At 45.0% G+C, this 18048-nt stretch overlaps 1 protein-coding gene across 1 annotated transcript in view; it reads right to left on the reverse strand.

The window, feature by feature from the left end:
* The window catches only part of LOC138265514 (vomeronasal type-2 receptor 1-like), a 209543-nt gene that overhangs the window by 47312 nt on the left and 144183 nt on the right, over positions 1-18048 (reverse strand). Inside the window, exon 3 of the mRNA XM_069213298.1 lies at positions 3793-4650. Coding sequence (XP_069069399.1) covers positions 3793-4650 — 858 coding nt within the window. The remainder of the gene's footprint in view (positions 1-3792; positions 4651-18048) is intronic.

The following is an 18048-nucleotide window of genomic DNA, read 5'->3' on the forward strand; positions in this document are numbered from 1 at the left end:
CACCTCCTATTCTCTTATCGGTTCCTTAGAGTAGAGAAATGCACTTCTTCCATGCCCCACAGTGCTCTCAAAACGTGAACTTTCAAAGGAAAAATTGTTCATACTAAAATGCATATTATCTCCTAGAAGAAAAGCATGTTACTGTGTGTGGTTCTTCAAAACTGTGAGGATCTGTCAATTTTCCTCGCTGTTTTTTAGGGACATCAAGAGTTTCACTACGCAGGATGGAGGGCAACAACAAGCACAGAAGGGGGGGTTGAAAAACTGAGGTAGACTCCCTTCGAACACCTAACTGAATCCTCCTCGGCCGACCCTTTTAGAATCTGACTTATCCTGCCATAGGACACAACCAGACTGTACACGTAAAACAATGTCAGCAACTTAAGTAGCCCCTCAGCCTGGCATACTCTTCCCAAAATAGTGTTACCTGTCAAGAATGTGGTTCTAATGCCAGGTTAGAAAATGCTTTCATTTTCAACTAGATTTTAGATTGCAGAATATTATGTATATATGTTTTAATGTCCTGTGTAAAACTCCCGAATCAATAGGTGTTAAATAAGTTTTGCTAACCACATATTCAGTACTTAAGTAACAAAAGATAAGTGCAGGTGCCTAAAGTTGTAATTAGGAGCCCGGCGTCCATGTTGCCTAATGTCGAACTTGCCAAGTACCAAGGTAGGGTACTCTTGATTCAACCTCCTACTTCTTTCTTCCACAATCATGCACTTCGTGTTTCTTTATCTCCAGCGCCTAATTGGTACCCATCATTAACAAGTGTTGGGGGTGACAAACACAGAGGCTGCATAGTCTTCTTTCCATCTTATGCCTTCTTTCATCCACCATCAGACAAGCCCTACTCCTTTATATTATTGTTTGAGGTTCTTTTTCTTCCCTGCTTTTTATTTTTCACTGTTTTCCGTCTTTCTCTTCTTCCGTTTCTACTAGCTCAAATTAGGAACTGTTTATCTTACTCTTTTAGATTATTTTCCTCCCTGCTCTCTCCCTTAGTCTCTGTTTCCTACCCTTCTGTTCCTCTTTTTATCCTTTTTCAGCCCCTGCTTTTTTGTGCTTGGTCAAAGGCAGATGATGCCAATGCCTAGCAACTGCAAACGCTGGCACTAGTTAAGTGTTACATTTCCTATCACTGCCAATACAGCTGTTTACTATGATTATGAAAAGTTGAACTCAGAACCTGTTGCAACCATTTGTTCTAGACAAGTCTATGGTTGAGGGAGCTGGATGGGCCATTTCTGAAATATAGCACAAGTAATTTAGTCAATATAAAGCCAAAGTAGAAGGAAGGGGAAATCTCTTTCCTTAAATCCCCTAAAAAATTGGATGACTGAATGGAATATTTTCAGAACTATTGTGCACTTACACGATTGTCTTTTGTTACTGAAGTCAGGTATACTGTTCGATTTGTTCATATGCTGCTCAGCTTTGAGTCCGGTAAGGCCATAGACAAGGTGCTGTTCGGTGTCGAGTCCGGATAAGCTGTCGATAAAGGCTGTCGGCGCTGAGTATGGTGAAACTTTCAAGTACGCAGGAAGGAGTACAGTCTAAATTAAGCAAAGGGTGCAGAACCTTGGGGACAGTACTTGGGGGTCAGGACTCACCTCTATGGAAGCCAGCAATGGGGACCAGGTCAGGTCCAGTAGGCTGGAGAGCTGGAAACCAGGAAAAGGACTAGGGAAGCTTGCAGCCTGTTGTGGCCCTAGGGCTCACACAAGAGGTTGGCCAGCTGACCCTTGATGTCACTTCTGGGCTCTTCGGGTCAAGACAAGCAGGTCCAATATTACATCAAGTTCTTTAGACGGCAGGCAGACCATCTTATGATTTTTCTCAGGTCTGAGGAGTGTTCTAGGGATGCCACGTTTATGCCCACTGCCAGCCTGCGAGTGGGGGGCAATCCTCTTCCCATCCTCTAAAGTAGTTCTGGGCTTCTCCCCCCACTCCCAATGGGTTTGGAACCAGCCTGACTAGAAAGACAAAACAGAGACAAGCCCAGGTGGGCTTCATCTGGCAGTGACACTGTATGCATCCTCTGAAGTCCAAAAAAGGGCTGGACACAGCCCCAGACCATCTTGCCAAGGAGGGAAAGATTCTCGTCACACCTTTGCCCACTGTCTGGGAGAAATATACTTCTCATCACAAGGGAGCCATCAGTAATCAGGTGGTGACAGTCGGACACTGTAACATATGGACACTGGTGGAAAGAGATTTTGGCTTTAGGCAGAACCAGGACAACTTTCTACATGTGCCTGTTCCACAATGCCTTAACATTAAAATGGATTGTAAATTATTAGTAAAATAACTCCTTGAATTATTTTTCTAGCTGTTCCCGAACTGAATTTAGAACTTATTAAGTGTAATAGTGTAAATCAGTGTTAGTCTATGGAAGATCCAGCTGTTGCCACAGTGACAAACGACTTTGGATGTTTTCCACTGGCAGGACCTGTAAAACACTAAGAATACATGTTCAACTTTTAACTACCATGCACCCTGCCTTATGGGTATTTAAGGCCTACCTTAAAGGTGACTTATAAGCATTAAAAAGAGAGGGTTTAGATCTGACGAAAAGGTTATTTTGACCGGTCAAAATGGCTGTTTAAAACTGCACACTCAGACTGCAGTGGCCAGCCCAGAGACAAGTTTTCACAACGCTACTTTTGTGGGTGGCACGAGTGCTGCACCCCTCGGACACTATGTAGTTTACAGGGCCTGCCTCCAAGCAGAACAATAAATTAGGGCTTACAGGTACATTACATGTGTCAGATAGGTGTATCCCAATGTTAACAAGTTTAAAAGGAAAGGCAAAAACACCTTGCCACTAGTTTAGCAGGGGTAAAGTGTGTAGAGTTCTTCAGCCAAAAAAAATGGGTGAAGCAAAAGAAGGAAAAGATCCGGGAGAATACTATGCAAAAGATGTTAATTTACAACAGTTAGGAGTAGCTTATTAGTATGGGAAAAGAACACGAAGGAATATCACCAAAATGTATGGAAGCTTGGAGGAAGGAGTTTTGGCAAGAGCATTTCCATAGGTAAAAATGTTTTTTTGTGGAGAAACCAAAAAAATAAGTTGAATGTACCAATGCACATTAGCTTTACATTTCAGAATGCAAAATTTTACACCTGGAACAAACTCAGCGTGTGTAAATGTTGATGTGAGTACTTAACATGTGTAAATGTTGATGTGAGCACTCCTGGGAAACTACAACTACCACAGTTCTCCAGGCGTACTCTTACAATATGATATGAATTCCAAACAGATGTCTATTTGTTCTAAAAATTAGAGTAAACCTACGGGAGCAATCACTGACCTTTAATCTTTTGTGAGGGGACGTCATTGTGCAAAAGGTTCTGGCCGTTGTGGCCAATTAAGTCCAATGTCAGAATACGAAAAAATATGAAAATCGATCTTTGGTGTTATTCTGACTCTTGAGTGGAAAAATGAGTGTGTCTTCGCGAGGTTTTCCATATTACAAATCGAGACTTTGGCATGTGCTGTTTGACAGCTGGAATTTCTTGGTTGTATGTCACAAAACCGAGCGACAACTTTTGTCCTCATGTTCTGCAATAATATTGTGTTCAGAATATCGACCACCACCGTCAATATTATTTTTTAACTGTTACAAATCTATACTTACCTTGCCATTATGTTAGCAGTAAAGATTCTGAGTACAAACTTGTGTAATATTATATTACTAGAAAGGCACCTCTAGAAAATTGATCAAAGCATAAACAGTGATTGACAGTATTGTATTCACCTGTTAATAAAAAATACATACATACCTGCCATGGCTCGAAGTCAAGAATATAAGCACATGACTTTGATGGGAATGGTCCGTCTCCTGCCACACATGTGTCTAAATCATGAAGAGCATGAGCAATGGTGTACACCGCTTTGTAAACACTGTATGTTATTCTGAGCTCGGACACATCTGTATATGTGTTGTTAATATCTCGTAGCTTCTCATTTTCTGTACAATGTCTAGAAGAAATATGGCTTTCGCGTGTAATGGTGTCATTGACTCTGTCTGTGTATAAAGCTTTTCTATCAGCATGGTATGTGCAGTTAAAGGCATTCTCCCAAAACTCATAGAGCAGATCATCTTCAGTGTTCTCTGGATGTGTTTCATGGAGAAACTGCTCAAAATTTGGTATGTTACCCTTCCGAACTGCAAATCCTATGGTTCCACGAAGGAGGTGAGAGTAACTTGGCTTGGCGATCAGTGCGGAAGTGATCCAGGCCTCACTTGCGATCCATGTTTTGCCAGTAATGTTTGTGTTTGCCATTTCTTCCATTAAAGCACTAAGATCGATATCCGTTGAAAATACGACAATCACATTTGCTGTAGATTTTCTCACAACTTCCACAATCTTCTGGATTGCATCCTTATTATATATTCGGGGTAGGGTTTCAGAGAAAGCGATACATATGCCAACCTTCTCCACTTCCTCTTTGAACAGCTTGATTCCATATTTCCCGTAGTCATCATCTGCTGCTATGGTTCCAACCCAGGTCCACCCAAAATATATGACAAGTTGTGCCATTGCCTTGGACTGATACACATCACTTGGAATAGTACGGAGAAAGGAAGGGAACTGGAACTTGTCACTAAGAACTGAGCATGAAGAGAAGTAACCCACCTGTATAAAAAACAAGAAAGAGAACCAATGAAAATCAGGACAGGCCTAACAAAAATAAGTTGCTGTAGCTTTCACTTGTGTCAGGTACTGATATCATTGTCTGTGTTTTTGTGGACAATGCTCCATCAGGAGTGATTCAACAAACTTTGGTCAATTTAGAACATTTGTGGTCAGTGGAAATACAATAATTACTAGCCAGAAAATGGCCTAAAAAGATCTTCCCAACGTAATAGCATCAAAAAAGCAAAAAGGCCCCTGAATGGAAAGCTGAGAAACTCACATTATTATGTAAGGTGCGTATTAGACATGATTCATAAAGCCTTTTTTAGCTGTAAATAAAATAAAAATGTTAAAAAGTTAAATCCAAAAAACGGCTCCATTGTTGACTCTCATATTACAAATTTGCATATGTTTTGCAGCTCACAAACTCGCAAGGCTAAGATAGCTGGTAATAACCCCACAACTCAAATCCCCCTTCCCCAGGGGGGGGGTTACCCCCATGAAATTGTATACAGTTGTGACATACAATTAAACTGTGGCAAATTGATTTATGTCTGATAAGTATCCTTTTGTAACTACCTGAGTGCAAGTTTATTGGTGATAAATGCAATTTTATAACCTTAATGGACTTAGTGAATCAAGCCCTAAGTATTTGACTGATAACTCCTCTTTCTGCTATGAAACTCTCGGTTTATAATCATTGACAGCAAACTAAAGAATGATGTCACTAATTGTATAAACTTAAAGCACTCCTTGTTTGATTCTGATATTAAAACGCTCTCTGAAAAAAATGAATTCTATTTTGAAATTCTAGACATTCGTTCTTTGGAGAATTGCATTTCCTTCTTACATTGTGATATTGTGTAAGTGTTCTTTATAGCAGACCTTATATTAAATTTGATCTTGGTAGCAGTGGGGCATATCACAATGATGTTATTATCCCTTAGTACCTCGGTCATATTTTCTAATATGTAATTTCAGATCCAACATCACCAAATGCATGATCCAGAATGGATGAGAACCAATTGCCTGAAACTCAACACAGATAAGACAGAAATGCTGATCTTCAGGAACAAGCACTCCCCCTGAGACTCCACCGGATGGCCATCAAAGCTCTGTCCCACTCCATCACTCACCAACCACTCATTACCTAGCGATCATATTAGATGACAAACTCAACACAGCCACACAGGTGAACGCAGTTAACTCGTCCTGTTTCCACACGCTATGCATCCTCAAAAAAATCTTCATGTGTATCCCTAAGAACACCAGACATTTCGTCACTCAAGCCCTAATCACCAAGAGACTTGACTACGGCAACACGTTCTATGACGAAATTCCCAACCACCTCCCCCACCATCATCAAACCGTCATAGTTTGACTCTTGCTCTAGGCAGGACTTCCGGTTTAAGGATGACAGTACTTATGTTTATAGTCGACTATGCCTGTCCTATGAGTCACAACTGTCGTCCCAACGCTCCCGGCTCACAAGCAGCTCCTCACCAAAAACTCAAACAGTAAAAGGTGATTTGTGGCAGCCTTTACGCATGGAGTCAAGAGTATGACATCTCGGGGAGTGTCGTGGTTAAACAGAGAGTACCCCTTTCTCACACGAACAACATGTCTCAAGAAAACACAGGCAATGAAGAAGATGCATTAAGGTTTCAATAGGTTTTATTTAACTAAACTGCAAACTACGATTGCATGGGCTGCAATGATTAGGATAATGAATAATGCAGAAACAGAATGGTAAAGACAACAGTCATTAATACAAAGACCCCCACCATCTTCCAATAACATGAAAGGACATAAAGTGTGAAATATGTCCTAATACCCTAATGTCATGCACCTAAACTCTAACCTAAAAGAGAGCTTGGTGTGATAAACCTGTGGGAGGAGGCGAGATGGTGTTTGCTTAGACACAGCCATCAGGCCCTGCCCACCGCAGACGCCGGCAGTTAAGAGCGGCGCAGGCCGGGGGAAGACATGTTGGGAATCTTTGGTTGGAAGCCTTTTTCTTTCCGCTCGATGTAGCGGAGGGCCCCCCCGGATCAGAGCCCCCCTCGCTCTGCTCCCAGGGGTTTGCGTTTGCTGCTGTTGAGAGCACAGAGAGCCGGGAAGCAGTGCAAGTGCGGAAGATTCCATACCTTCACAACAAGGTATAGAATCTGGTCTGTGGTGGGGGCTTCATAGCCGTAAATGTTTTTTTTTTAGATGCTGAGAGCAAAGGATCACACCGCAGTGCACGAGGCAGCCCCATTCCTCTCTTGCTCTAAGGTATGGAGCCTTGACCTGGCCTGACCTGGTCTGAATATTAGAGGACACAGCAAATGAGGAGGAGCGAGCTGAAGTGCCATATCCCCTAAATGGGATATTTATATCGGCAGCAAGGTGTTTTTAAAATGATGAAGATCGATGGTGAATATTTTTGAAGTACATAGAGGACTTGATAAGTTTATCTGGACATGCATGGCCAGGTCTTCCTGAAGCTAGCGAACCTTCACCCTTCAAATACTTTTTGCTTGTTTGTGTGGGGTGTGCAATCCTGGTTAACGCGATTTGGAGAAGTTTGTGACGCATTTTTTGGCGGCCTTAACAGCATTATGGCACCAAAAAATAACCGAAACCTTGGGGAGAAAGGAGAGGGTGCTCGAGCGGCGTGGACTAAGAAACCTAATGGCAAAATGGCCCCCGGAACCAGACACCCAACCTCGACACTTGGGAAATTGAGTGGAAAACTGTCCACAGGAATAAGTAAGGATGTCAAGAGCAGCGCTCCCCTATCATCTTCCCTTGGGGGAGACAAGACACAACCTATGATTACGGGCTTTTGGAAGGGGGGCTCGCAAGAAGACAATTTCGTGCACACTGTGCCTTCTCAAGTTGATACTCAATCAATACTAAGCGGGAAACTTGGGGCCGATAGTGAAGGGAAGATGCATCCTGATGATGCAAGCAACGAAAAGGACTCTCTCCTGAACCGGTTGCAAGCTCCTGAAGTTCTGGATGTTCCTGAGATTGAGTTGCCCGAGGGTGGAAAGGATCCTTCTAGGTCATTAAAGTATGCGGAAATACATACACTCCCTGGGGAAAATGTTCAGCCAGGATTTGAGGAGCAAGAAACCTACGTTTCCTCTCAAGCTAGCCAAGGGAAAGCCACTAGCCCATTGATGGGCGATGAGGGGAATCTAACTCATATGGCCCAAACATTGATCGCGGGACTCAAAGCAACTGGGGCAAAGGAAAGGGGCCTGAGTGGCCTAAAGATGGAGGCGATAAATTTTATTCCTTGACAGAAGATTCAGACTCCACCAACAGTGATCAAGGCTCGAGTGAAACTGGAGCTAGCATATCCTCCGAATCTGCAACTTTCTTATCACTAGCAGAGTCCACAGTGCGACAGCGATGACGAGAAAGCAAGGAGCGGGCCCCCATTAGAGATGGCGTGGAGCCCTCCGCCCAGACCAGGAAAGCACTTAAATGGGACTACTCAGGAACTAATCTGGTGAACACAGCGGAGGTGCATACTCCCAAGGCTAACGCGGAGAAGAGGGGTGATGCACTGGTATGTAGTGCGGTTTCTAGCACTGGAGCTATGCATAAAGACTCAGAAATGTTACAGTCTATATATGACTCGATTAAGGAGACAAGAGCAGAAAGTCGACGGGCAAGGATGGCTACAAAACATCTACAAGGAACTGTCCACAAGGTGGTAAAATCATGTGCAGAAATCGAAGGGAAACTAAGCACAATGGAGGAGAGGACGATGGCAGTAGAAGCAGATATTGATGCTCTAAGAGTACAAACTGCATCACATGATGGACAATTAACTGATATTATGTGGAAACTGGAAGATCAGGAGAATAGGCAGAGGAGGAACAATTTACGTTTCTTAGACATTAAAGAAGGAATAGAAGGCAATAACATCAGGGCATATATGATTAAAATGCTGCAATATGCATTTCCAGAACTCACCGACTGGGAGTGTGAGGTCCAACGGGTGCATCGGTACCAGGTAGTACGTCGAGAGGGTCGCAAAGAAGAGGCTAAACACCCCAGAGCTATATTGGTCTATTTTGGGAACTACCTCACGAGACAGGCTATATTTGAAAAAGCCCGCCCGATGCCCCACCAAGTGGGGAGGGGGAAACCTTCTTCACTCGACCTGATTATTGCCATGTCACTGTAGAGCGAAGGTGGAGGCTGCGGCAGCTGATCAGATCTTTTCAGGACAAAGGTGGAGAGGCGTATTTACTTGCACCCGCTCATTTAAAGACTGTGATCAATGGGAAAGTTAGACTGTTTAATTCAGAGGTTCAGGCTAAAGAATATTTACTTGTGCTTAAAACAACATAATGTAAGGATTTCGAAGGGGATATGGTTTAAGAAAGTTTTGGTGTTCTTGAGGGAGCAAGCTTGGGTGGCAGGATAGTCTGGGGTGGGGTGGCGGTCTGCACCTAGGCGACACCAACATTCAGGCCAACATTGGTCTGATTGCCTCTGGGGAGGGGTGGGGGGGAGAGGAAGGGAGAGTGGGTTGGAGAAGGGGAGAGGTGTTAATGGTGGGGTGTTGGGGAAGGGGGAGGGAGTGAGAGGGGGTGGAGAGATGGTTAAGGGGGGTGGAGGTGGGGGCGGGGTTATGGGTGTGGGTGGGGGAGGGGGCAAGCTGTCACGGGGGGAATAAAAGGGAAAAATTCATACCTAAAGAAATCCAGACCAAGACATGATCAGCAAGTACAAACTGCCTCGCTTTTATGAACTCGTGCTATGAAAATGGTAATGAAGGGGCAGGGATGCAGAATCAAGCATGTTTGTATAAACTGTAAATTGGATATTGGTAAGGGTGAGTCAGTCAAGCAAAATTAACCAAACCTATCTATATGTCGACAATCCAGATAGCAACTATAAATGTATGTGGTCTAAATAACCCCCACAAGAGGAAGAAAATTGCAGATGACCTGAGGATATTGAAAGCGGACATTTATTGCTTGCAAGAGACGCATACAGAAAAGGCAGATAGAAAATTGTTTGAGACTTTGGGTCTGCGTCGGTTAGGGTGTACTGAACAGATGTCTAAAACATAGGGGGATGCTATCTTGACATTTAATACTAGCTGCACCATTACTCGGAGGAAAGTAGATGTAATTGGGAGATGGGTATTAATGGAGTGTTCATTCGGCAATGTCAGATTCACGTTATGTTCATTATATGGCTCAGTGGATGATGATCCCTCCTTATTTGATTTGTCGTGGGACGGATTACAGAATTTAAGAGACGTTAGGAAGGAAAGATACCTGGGGCGGAAGCCTAGAGTTTTTCAGGCCCTTAAGAATATGCAAAGGGAAGTTGGGCTAATAGATGTATGGCCGGCTTTGGAGAGGCCAAGTCCGGGGTATACCTATTTTTCTGCACCTCACAGGAAATTTTCTCGATTAGATTATTTTCTTGTTTCTCCTATATTTCTAGATGAATTGGAGATTAAGCAATACCCTCATTTTATGGCGGATCATAATCCATTAGTATTAGAGGTCAGGGTTAGAGACTGGCAGAGATTTAGGAAGAACTGGACCTTTGAGAGGGCTTTGCTGAATAACCCCCTGTATATACAGCAAATGAATATGCGGTTGAAGGAATTTTTGGATTTTAACGTGGGAACTGCCCCAATATAGTGTGGGACACATTAAAGGAAGCTATAAGTGGGGTAACTCTCGGCTTCAGCGTAAGGCAACAAAAACAAGCAGCAGCCCAGTGTCATGTACTCATGGGGGAATTACAAGCAGCTGAAGAGCAGCTTATTGGGGCGATCAAGAATGATGTTGGGGTTGAGGACGCCCTTCACCAGGTATCAATAGCTAAAATGCTATTAGGAAAACATTCAACCGAGCAGACAGCCAAAATTGTTTTAACAAAGCGAAGGGAATGCTATGAATTCAGTGAGAAAGCAGGGCATATTTTAGCAATGCAAACTCGTCAAAGGGCTTCTTCAGGCTCAGTTTTGGAAGTGCAAAACAAAACTGGGCTGATAGTTATGGGACCTGATGCCATCAGAGAAGCTTTCTGAGAATACTACATAGAATTATATGGCGCTGTCAACACTGGACAGGAGCATATTGATAGTCACTGGCTGACGTTGACTCGGGTGGTCGGATTACCACAGCGGATCAAATAACATTGGGGCAGGAGGTGACAAAGGAAGAACTGTCAGATGCGCTTGAAGCGCTTCCAAATGGGAAGGCTGTGGGGCCAGATGGCATTCCTTTAGAGTTATATAAATGCTTTAAGAGTATGCTTTTACCAGTGTTGTTGAAACTGGTGATCCATGTACAGCATGGGGGTAACCCCCCTCCGTCTTGGGGCTCTGCTAATATTATAGTATTTTTAAAGAAAGGCAGGAACCCGACCAGTCTAAACTCGTACTGTCCGATCACCCTTATCAATAGTGATTGTGAAAGTCTACTCTAAAATATTTGCGACTCGATCGTCTGTGTGCATTAGTAAACTGGTCAGTTGTAACCAACATGGATTTGTCCCTGATAGGGACACAACCGATCATATTAGAAGGGTGATAGCGTTGTTTGATGCTACACATATAGCAGCAGAGCCCATGGCTATGATTCTTCTGGATGCTGAGAAAGCATTCAACAGAGTCAACTGGGAGTATCTGTAGGACACTTTGAAGACATATGGTCTAGCAGGAAGATTTATCACAGCTGTCAAAGCTTTATATAAGGCACCAAGTGCTAGAATACAGATCGCGGGAGAATATTCACATCCCTTTAGGATCGAACGGGGTACACGGCAAGGATGCCCATGCTCACCCCTATTATTCGCATTATACTTAGATCCCTTTCTGCGATTCTTGGAAATGAATGTTAACGTTCAGCCAGTCACTCGCTATGGGTGGGCAACCAAAAATCTGGCTTACGCAGACGATGTTGCAGTTATAACCGCCAACCCGGATCTTGCCCTTAAAGAAATCGAGGGCGCTGCAGAAAATTTTGGGGCAATCGCGGGCTATCTTCTTAACAAAGATAAGACTCAGATAGTTTTGAATGAACACTGTAGTTCGTCGGATACACGAAAAGTAGAACACACGGTCTATTTAGGGATTGATATTCGTCCCCAGATACAGGAGATTGTCCGGACTAACTTTTGGCCTATTATAGATAATGCCAGGTATAATTTTAGCAGATGGAATAATTTTCATATTACAATTAAGGGGCGGTGCAATATGATAAAAATGATGTTCCTTCCTAAAGTGTTATATCTGTTTCGGGCGATTCCATTGGAATTTGAGAAATCTTGGTTTAGGAAATTGGATCAGCTGATAATGCGGTTTGTCTGGTCATAAGGTAAGATACGTAGAGCCAGTAAATATATGATATTACCAAGGGAAAAGGGTGGATGGTCCCTTCCCAAATTTAAATTGAACCAGACGGCAGCTGCAATGCAGTATATGCAACCTCTGTTTAAAAATGGATGCCTAGTAAGCGATGGGCAATATGTTCCGAGTATCTATGAGGTATTAATCGGCCCTGCTGCAAATGGGGCATTGCTCACACTTTTGGAGCCCAGCTATTTCAAGAAGTCTCGGTTTAAAGTTCTATATGCTGCTTTCAAAGTCTGGGGATCATGGCGAAAGAAATGTGGGCTTGGAAGATATAATTACTAAACTTTGATTAAGGGTAATACTTTTCTTCCTGAGATTTTCCGAGATAATATCAAGGAAAGGTGGAATCAACAGGGAATACAAAGATTAGGTGATTTTATTGAGGGTTCTACAATCACCACATTCGAAAACCTTCATGGGAAATTTGGATTAGCCCAAAGGGGCTTTTTAAAATATCTACAAGTAAGGAATTTTATTCTTCGGAAAACCGGTGGTGTAGCGGGGTTTGTAAAGAATTCTTTATTAGAGATGGTGATCTCCTCTGATAAGATTAGGATACAACCAATATATGCTAGACTGACTGATAATTTAACCGACGACCTGGCGAAGTATAGCAAGAAGTGGTGCGATAAGTTGAATGTGGAAGAGGAGTTTTTTTGTGAATCTCTCGAGTTAGGCCGGACCTCCTTGATCTCAGCATCCCTTCAGGCACAACATTATAAAACAATCTTCGATCTGTATATTACGCCTGGGAAATTAGCGCAATGGGGTCGGGCACAAGGAGTGCACTGCCCAAGATGTCAGCTACATGGAGTGGATGTAATACATATGTTCGCCACCTGCACGAAGCTGGTGAACTTGCGCTTTAAAGTGGGGCAGTTCTTTAAAGACTTTGCCAAATTAGAAATTGAACTAACACCAGGGGTGGTCATATTCGGGGTTTCGGAGTTAAGTGAGTCATTTTCCAGTAAGTTTCTCTTTATAGCTATGTCAGTGTATCGATTGTGTATTTCTTCTGTATGGCTGGATCAAACGCCCCCCACTTTTCAAAATTGGTTAAATCGCCTTCTTGCAATATATCAGTTGGAACAAGCCCTGTATGATCGAAAAGGGAAAAGAGGGAGACGTAAAGGGCAAGAAATATGGGGGGTATTGGGCGAATGGTTAGCTAATAGGAAATGACTGTATGGCGGTATTGTATACTTGTCTAAATGTTTTTCGATTTTCCCCTTTTTTTCTTTTCTGATGAATTATATATGTATTTTCTTGGGTACTGAATAAAAAGTAATTAAAACAAAAAAGGTGTGATAAACCTAGTCTGCCAATTCCATGTCCATGACAAGAGCCCCCAACCCTCGTTACCTTGGAATGAGGTCTCTAGCTCAGACTCCGTAGGGACACAAAGACTGGGTCAGCGTCAAGGCGACGTGCAGCATCGATAGCAGCAATAGCATCTGGTCAGAATCCCTCAGACTATCTGTCTAGGTGAGGTGCATTTATACAGACCTGCTCGACCCCTGAGGTAGGTCTGTTCCCAAACAATAGAATACATGACATGCTTGGGATGGTAATTTATGTAAACAATTCCTTCGAAGGCGTGAAGAGGGAAAGTACCTAATGTGAACACCTACAGTTTGTTTATCTTTGTCGCTTGATATTGACACCTTAGCGCGGTGGCACTGATAATGTGAAACTAAAACACTGGCCTAACTAAAAACAAGGCAGCCATCTTATATGTTATAATTAAATAAATGTGCTAAAACAGAGCAAGCTAAGTAGGGTAAAAGTCACAAGGTGATGGCGGTAGGAGTCTGCAAGCCAAAGGCTAATCTAACTCCTGTTTCCCTTTAAAACAAACTAGGATTCAGTACACCCTCCCCATTGCCATAACAAGTATGACGCCATAGAATTGATGCCACTGAAAGTGAATGAATCCAGAGCTAAAAAGTGCTCTGGACTTAAAGCTAAAAGCATAAAAACTAGGTAAAATATCACATTTAAAAATGTGTTAAAAATCAATAACTAAAAAGCATTCAAAGAGACATAGGGGGTCATTACAACATTGGCGGTATAAGGCGCTTACCGCCGTGCAGAAGACAGCCAATACACAGCCGCGGCCGCGGTAGACCGCCACAGCTATTATGACACACATCACGGAATCCGCCGAAATTCAGACACTAACACAATACCTCCACACCAAAGGTCTGCGAGAAACTGGCGGAAACACATCCTCCACCTCCACGCCAACAGAAACACGCCCATGCCATTACGACCCACGAATCCATGCGGCGGTCTTTCAACCGTGGTATTCCATTGGCGGTACACACCGCCGTGCTCAAAATACACACACATCTCCAAAACACCGCCACATTGGACAATTTGAAATACACACACCTGACACACATACACACACCACTCCCACACACCCAATACTATATAAAACACACACCCACATCACCCACAAACCCCTACTACCAAAAATTCAGAGAGAAGGCCAGAGAGACAGCACAGAACAGACAACCCCATCACACAGAGGCACACAACACCACCATCATCCACGCAACATCGAAACACAAAACACCACATACCACTACAATCACCACACTCATCAACACATACACCACCCCACACATCACCTACACCACCCCATGTCACGCCAAAGACACCCCCGCTTCTCCGAGGAGGAGCTCAGGGTCATGGTGGAGGAAATCATCTGGGTAGAGCCACAGCTATTTGTCTCACAGGTACAGCACATATCCATAGCCAGGAAGATGGAGCTATGGCAAAGAATAGTGGACAGGGTCAACCCTGGGGGACAGCACCCAAGAAATAGGGAGGACATCAGGAAGAGGTGGAATGACTTACGGGGGAAGGTGCGTTCCACGGTATCCAGGCACCACATCGCGGTACAGCGGACTGGCGGTGGACCCCCACCTCCTCCCCCACAACTAACAACATGGGAGGAGCAAGTCTTGTCCATCTTGCATCCTGAGGGCCTCGGAGGAGTCGTTGGAGGAACGGACACTGGTAAGTCTAATCTTAACCATCATACCCCCCACCCTACCTGCATGATATCACACACCCCCACCATCACGCCCTCCCCTATCACCCCAAATCCTCACCTATCTACCCATGACACCAACCACCCATCCCAACCCCAAGACCTACATGACATAACTAAGCATGGACACCCATCACCAAAGCATGCCCACTGCACAGACCCACAACTCCCCCAAACCATCAGCACACAAGCCCCCACACAGGAATGCCTGCACTGAGGTTCACGAACACCCAACCATTGCACTCCATGAAACACACACATGCAATAATCATGTATTATGTGCAGGAACCCGAAGGAACGTCACCACACCAGAGGGTCCAGACAACACCACTCCACCCCCAGAAGAGGCCCACAGTGATGACAGCAGCTCTGCCCCACTGGATCTTGATGACCAGGCCGGACCATCGAGGGCCTCAGGACAGTCGGTTCCCCTTGCCCAGCCACAGCCCAACACCGAGCTTACACCCTCTGGTAACACCAGCACAGCTCCCACCCAGCGGGCCCAAACCTCCCTACCCAGGACAGGTCAATCAGCGGTGTGTCCACCACTACAGGGCACCCAGGCAAACCCACCACCCCAACAACAACAGGGACTTGGGGGCAGTGGTAGTGGGCACACGGTCCAGGGAACGGAGGCACAGGAACACAGGGGAACTGGGAGGGCTGCTGTGCGACAGAGGGAGGACAGGCCAAGGGAACCAACTCTCAACGAGGCCCTCTCCTCCATCATGGGAGCATAACACCACTCCCAGGAGAAGATGGCCACGGTCCTGGACAAGTTGCAGGAGACCCTGCATCTGCAGGAGGAACAATATTTGGGGTTCAGGGAGGAGCTCAGGACCATCTGCTCCGCCCTGGGCACCATCGTAGGGGTGCTGATGGACATTCAAAAGACCTTGAGGGACACCGTGGCACTCCAAGGGGCCCCTGACACTAGCCACGACGATGAAATGCCCACCACCTCCGCCGGCACTAGTGGACAGGACGCCCCGCCACAGGACCAACACACCAGCACCCCATCCCCTGCAGATGGACAACCACCACGCAAGCGGGCCCTGAGATCCAGGAACAGGACAGAGCAAGATGGCAAGACCCCCGCCAGGAAATAAGACCACCCTGATTGTCCCCCCACTGTCCCACTTTGTTACCCTGTCCAAATCGGAACTGACCTAGCTCCACTTCCAATGCCCAGATGTGCAATGTACCTGTGAGACTAATAGACTGGACTCTGCCATGGACATTCCTCCACCATCACCCATCACCAGTTTACAACCCCCCTTCATTTTTTGAGCACTTAAATAAACACCCTTGGAACACTAAAAACAAATGGAGTCAGACTATGATTTGTAAATCTGTATTATTAATTACAGTTTCATAATGGGTTACCCATTGGAAGGCTAACATACCTATGTCACACATCACAAGCCCTTCAAGGATGCAAACAGTTGACACTTGTGAAACTGAAATGGAAGGGTACAACTCAATTAACAAATAGTGAGTGAAATGTAGGTACAGGATAGAGGTAGATGTGTGAAAGTTAATGTAATGGTAAAAATGAAAATGTTCTCATCTGTGTGTCACTGGAAATATTGCTGTATGACTAACTCCCTGTTGTCGTTTTCGTCTTCCTCAGCTTCATCCTCATCACTGTCCACAGGCTCCACAGACTCCACAGATGCCACAACACCGTCATCTGGATCATCCTCCTGCAGAAAAGGCACCTGGCGTTGCAATGCCAAGTTATGGAGCATGGAGCAGGCGATGATGATGTCGCACACCTTCTTCGGAATGTAGAATAGGGACCCACCTGTCATATGGAGGCACCGGAACCTGGCCTTAAGGAGGCCGAAGGTGCGTTCGATAACCCTCCTAGTCCGCCCATGGGCCTCATTGTAGCGTTCTTCTGCCCTGGTCCTGGGATTCCTCACTGGGGTCAATAGCCAGGAAAGGTTAGGGTAACCGGAGTCCCCCAATAGCCATACACGGTGCCTCTGGAGTTCACCCATCATATCAGGGATGCTGCTATTCCGCAGGATGTAGGCATCATGCACTGAGCCAGGGAACATAGCATTTACCTGCGAGATGTACTGGTCTGCCAAACAGACCATCTGGACATTCATTGAATGATAACTCTTCCTGTTCCTGTACACCTGTTCAGTCCTGCGGGGGGACCAGAGCTACATGGGTCCCATCAATGGCACCTATGATGTTGGGGATATGTCCAAGGGCATAGAAGTCACCTTTCACTGTAGGCAAATCCTCCACCTGAGGGAATATGATGTATCTCCTTACGTGTTTCAGCAGGGCAGACAACACTCTGGACAACACGTTGGAAAACATAGGCTGGGACATCCCTGATGCCATGGCCACTGTTGTTTGAAATGACCCACTTGCAAGGAAATGGAGCACTGACAGCACCTGCACGTCAGGGGGGATTCCAGTCGGATGGCGGATTGGTGACATCAGGTCTGGCTCCAACTGGGTACATGGTTCCTGGATTGTAGCACAGTCAAACCGGTAGGTCACGATTAAATGTCTCTCTTCCATTGTCAACAGGTCCACCAGCTGTCGGTACACCGGAGGATTCTGCCATCTTCTCATATGTCCCAGCTGACGGTGCCTAAGAAGGACAACAGCGAAGAGCCAGTCACTATTCCTTCAGGTATGTACCCACAGTTACACACAAGACTATAGCAGACACAAAACCCTTCCTGTATGTGTGTTGAGTGTAGGCCTCAGTATGTGTGACGCAGTTGAAAATGAATCCATGTGGGCCCCTGAAATGTCCTCTAAACTGGGACAATGGGATTGTGGGGTAACAGCGCTGGCGTTGCACACCGTCGCGGTAGGCGGTCGTAGACCGCGGCGCAATGCTGCATTGGTTAACATTGAACCCTATGGGTCCCAGGAGCCAATAAACAGGTGCGCCGGTGGTGATGATGCGCCC

Source organism: Pleurodeles waltl, chromosome 11 (assembly GCF_031143425.1).
Source record: "Pleurodeles waltl isolate 20211129_DDA chromosome 11, aPleWal1.hap1.20221129, whole genome shotgun sequence".
Classification (NCBI taxonomy): Eukaryota; Metazoa; Chordata; class Amphibia; order Caudata; family Salamandridae; genus Pleurodeles; species Pleurodeles waltl.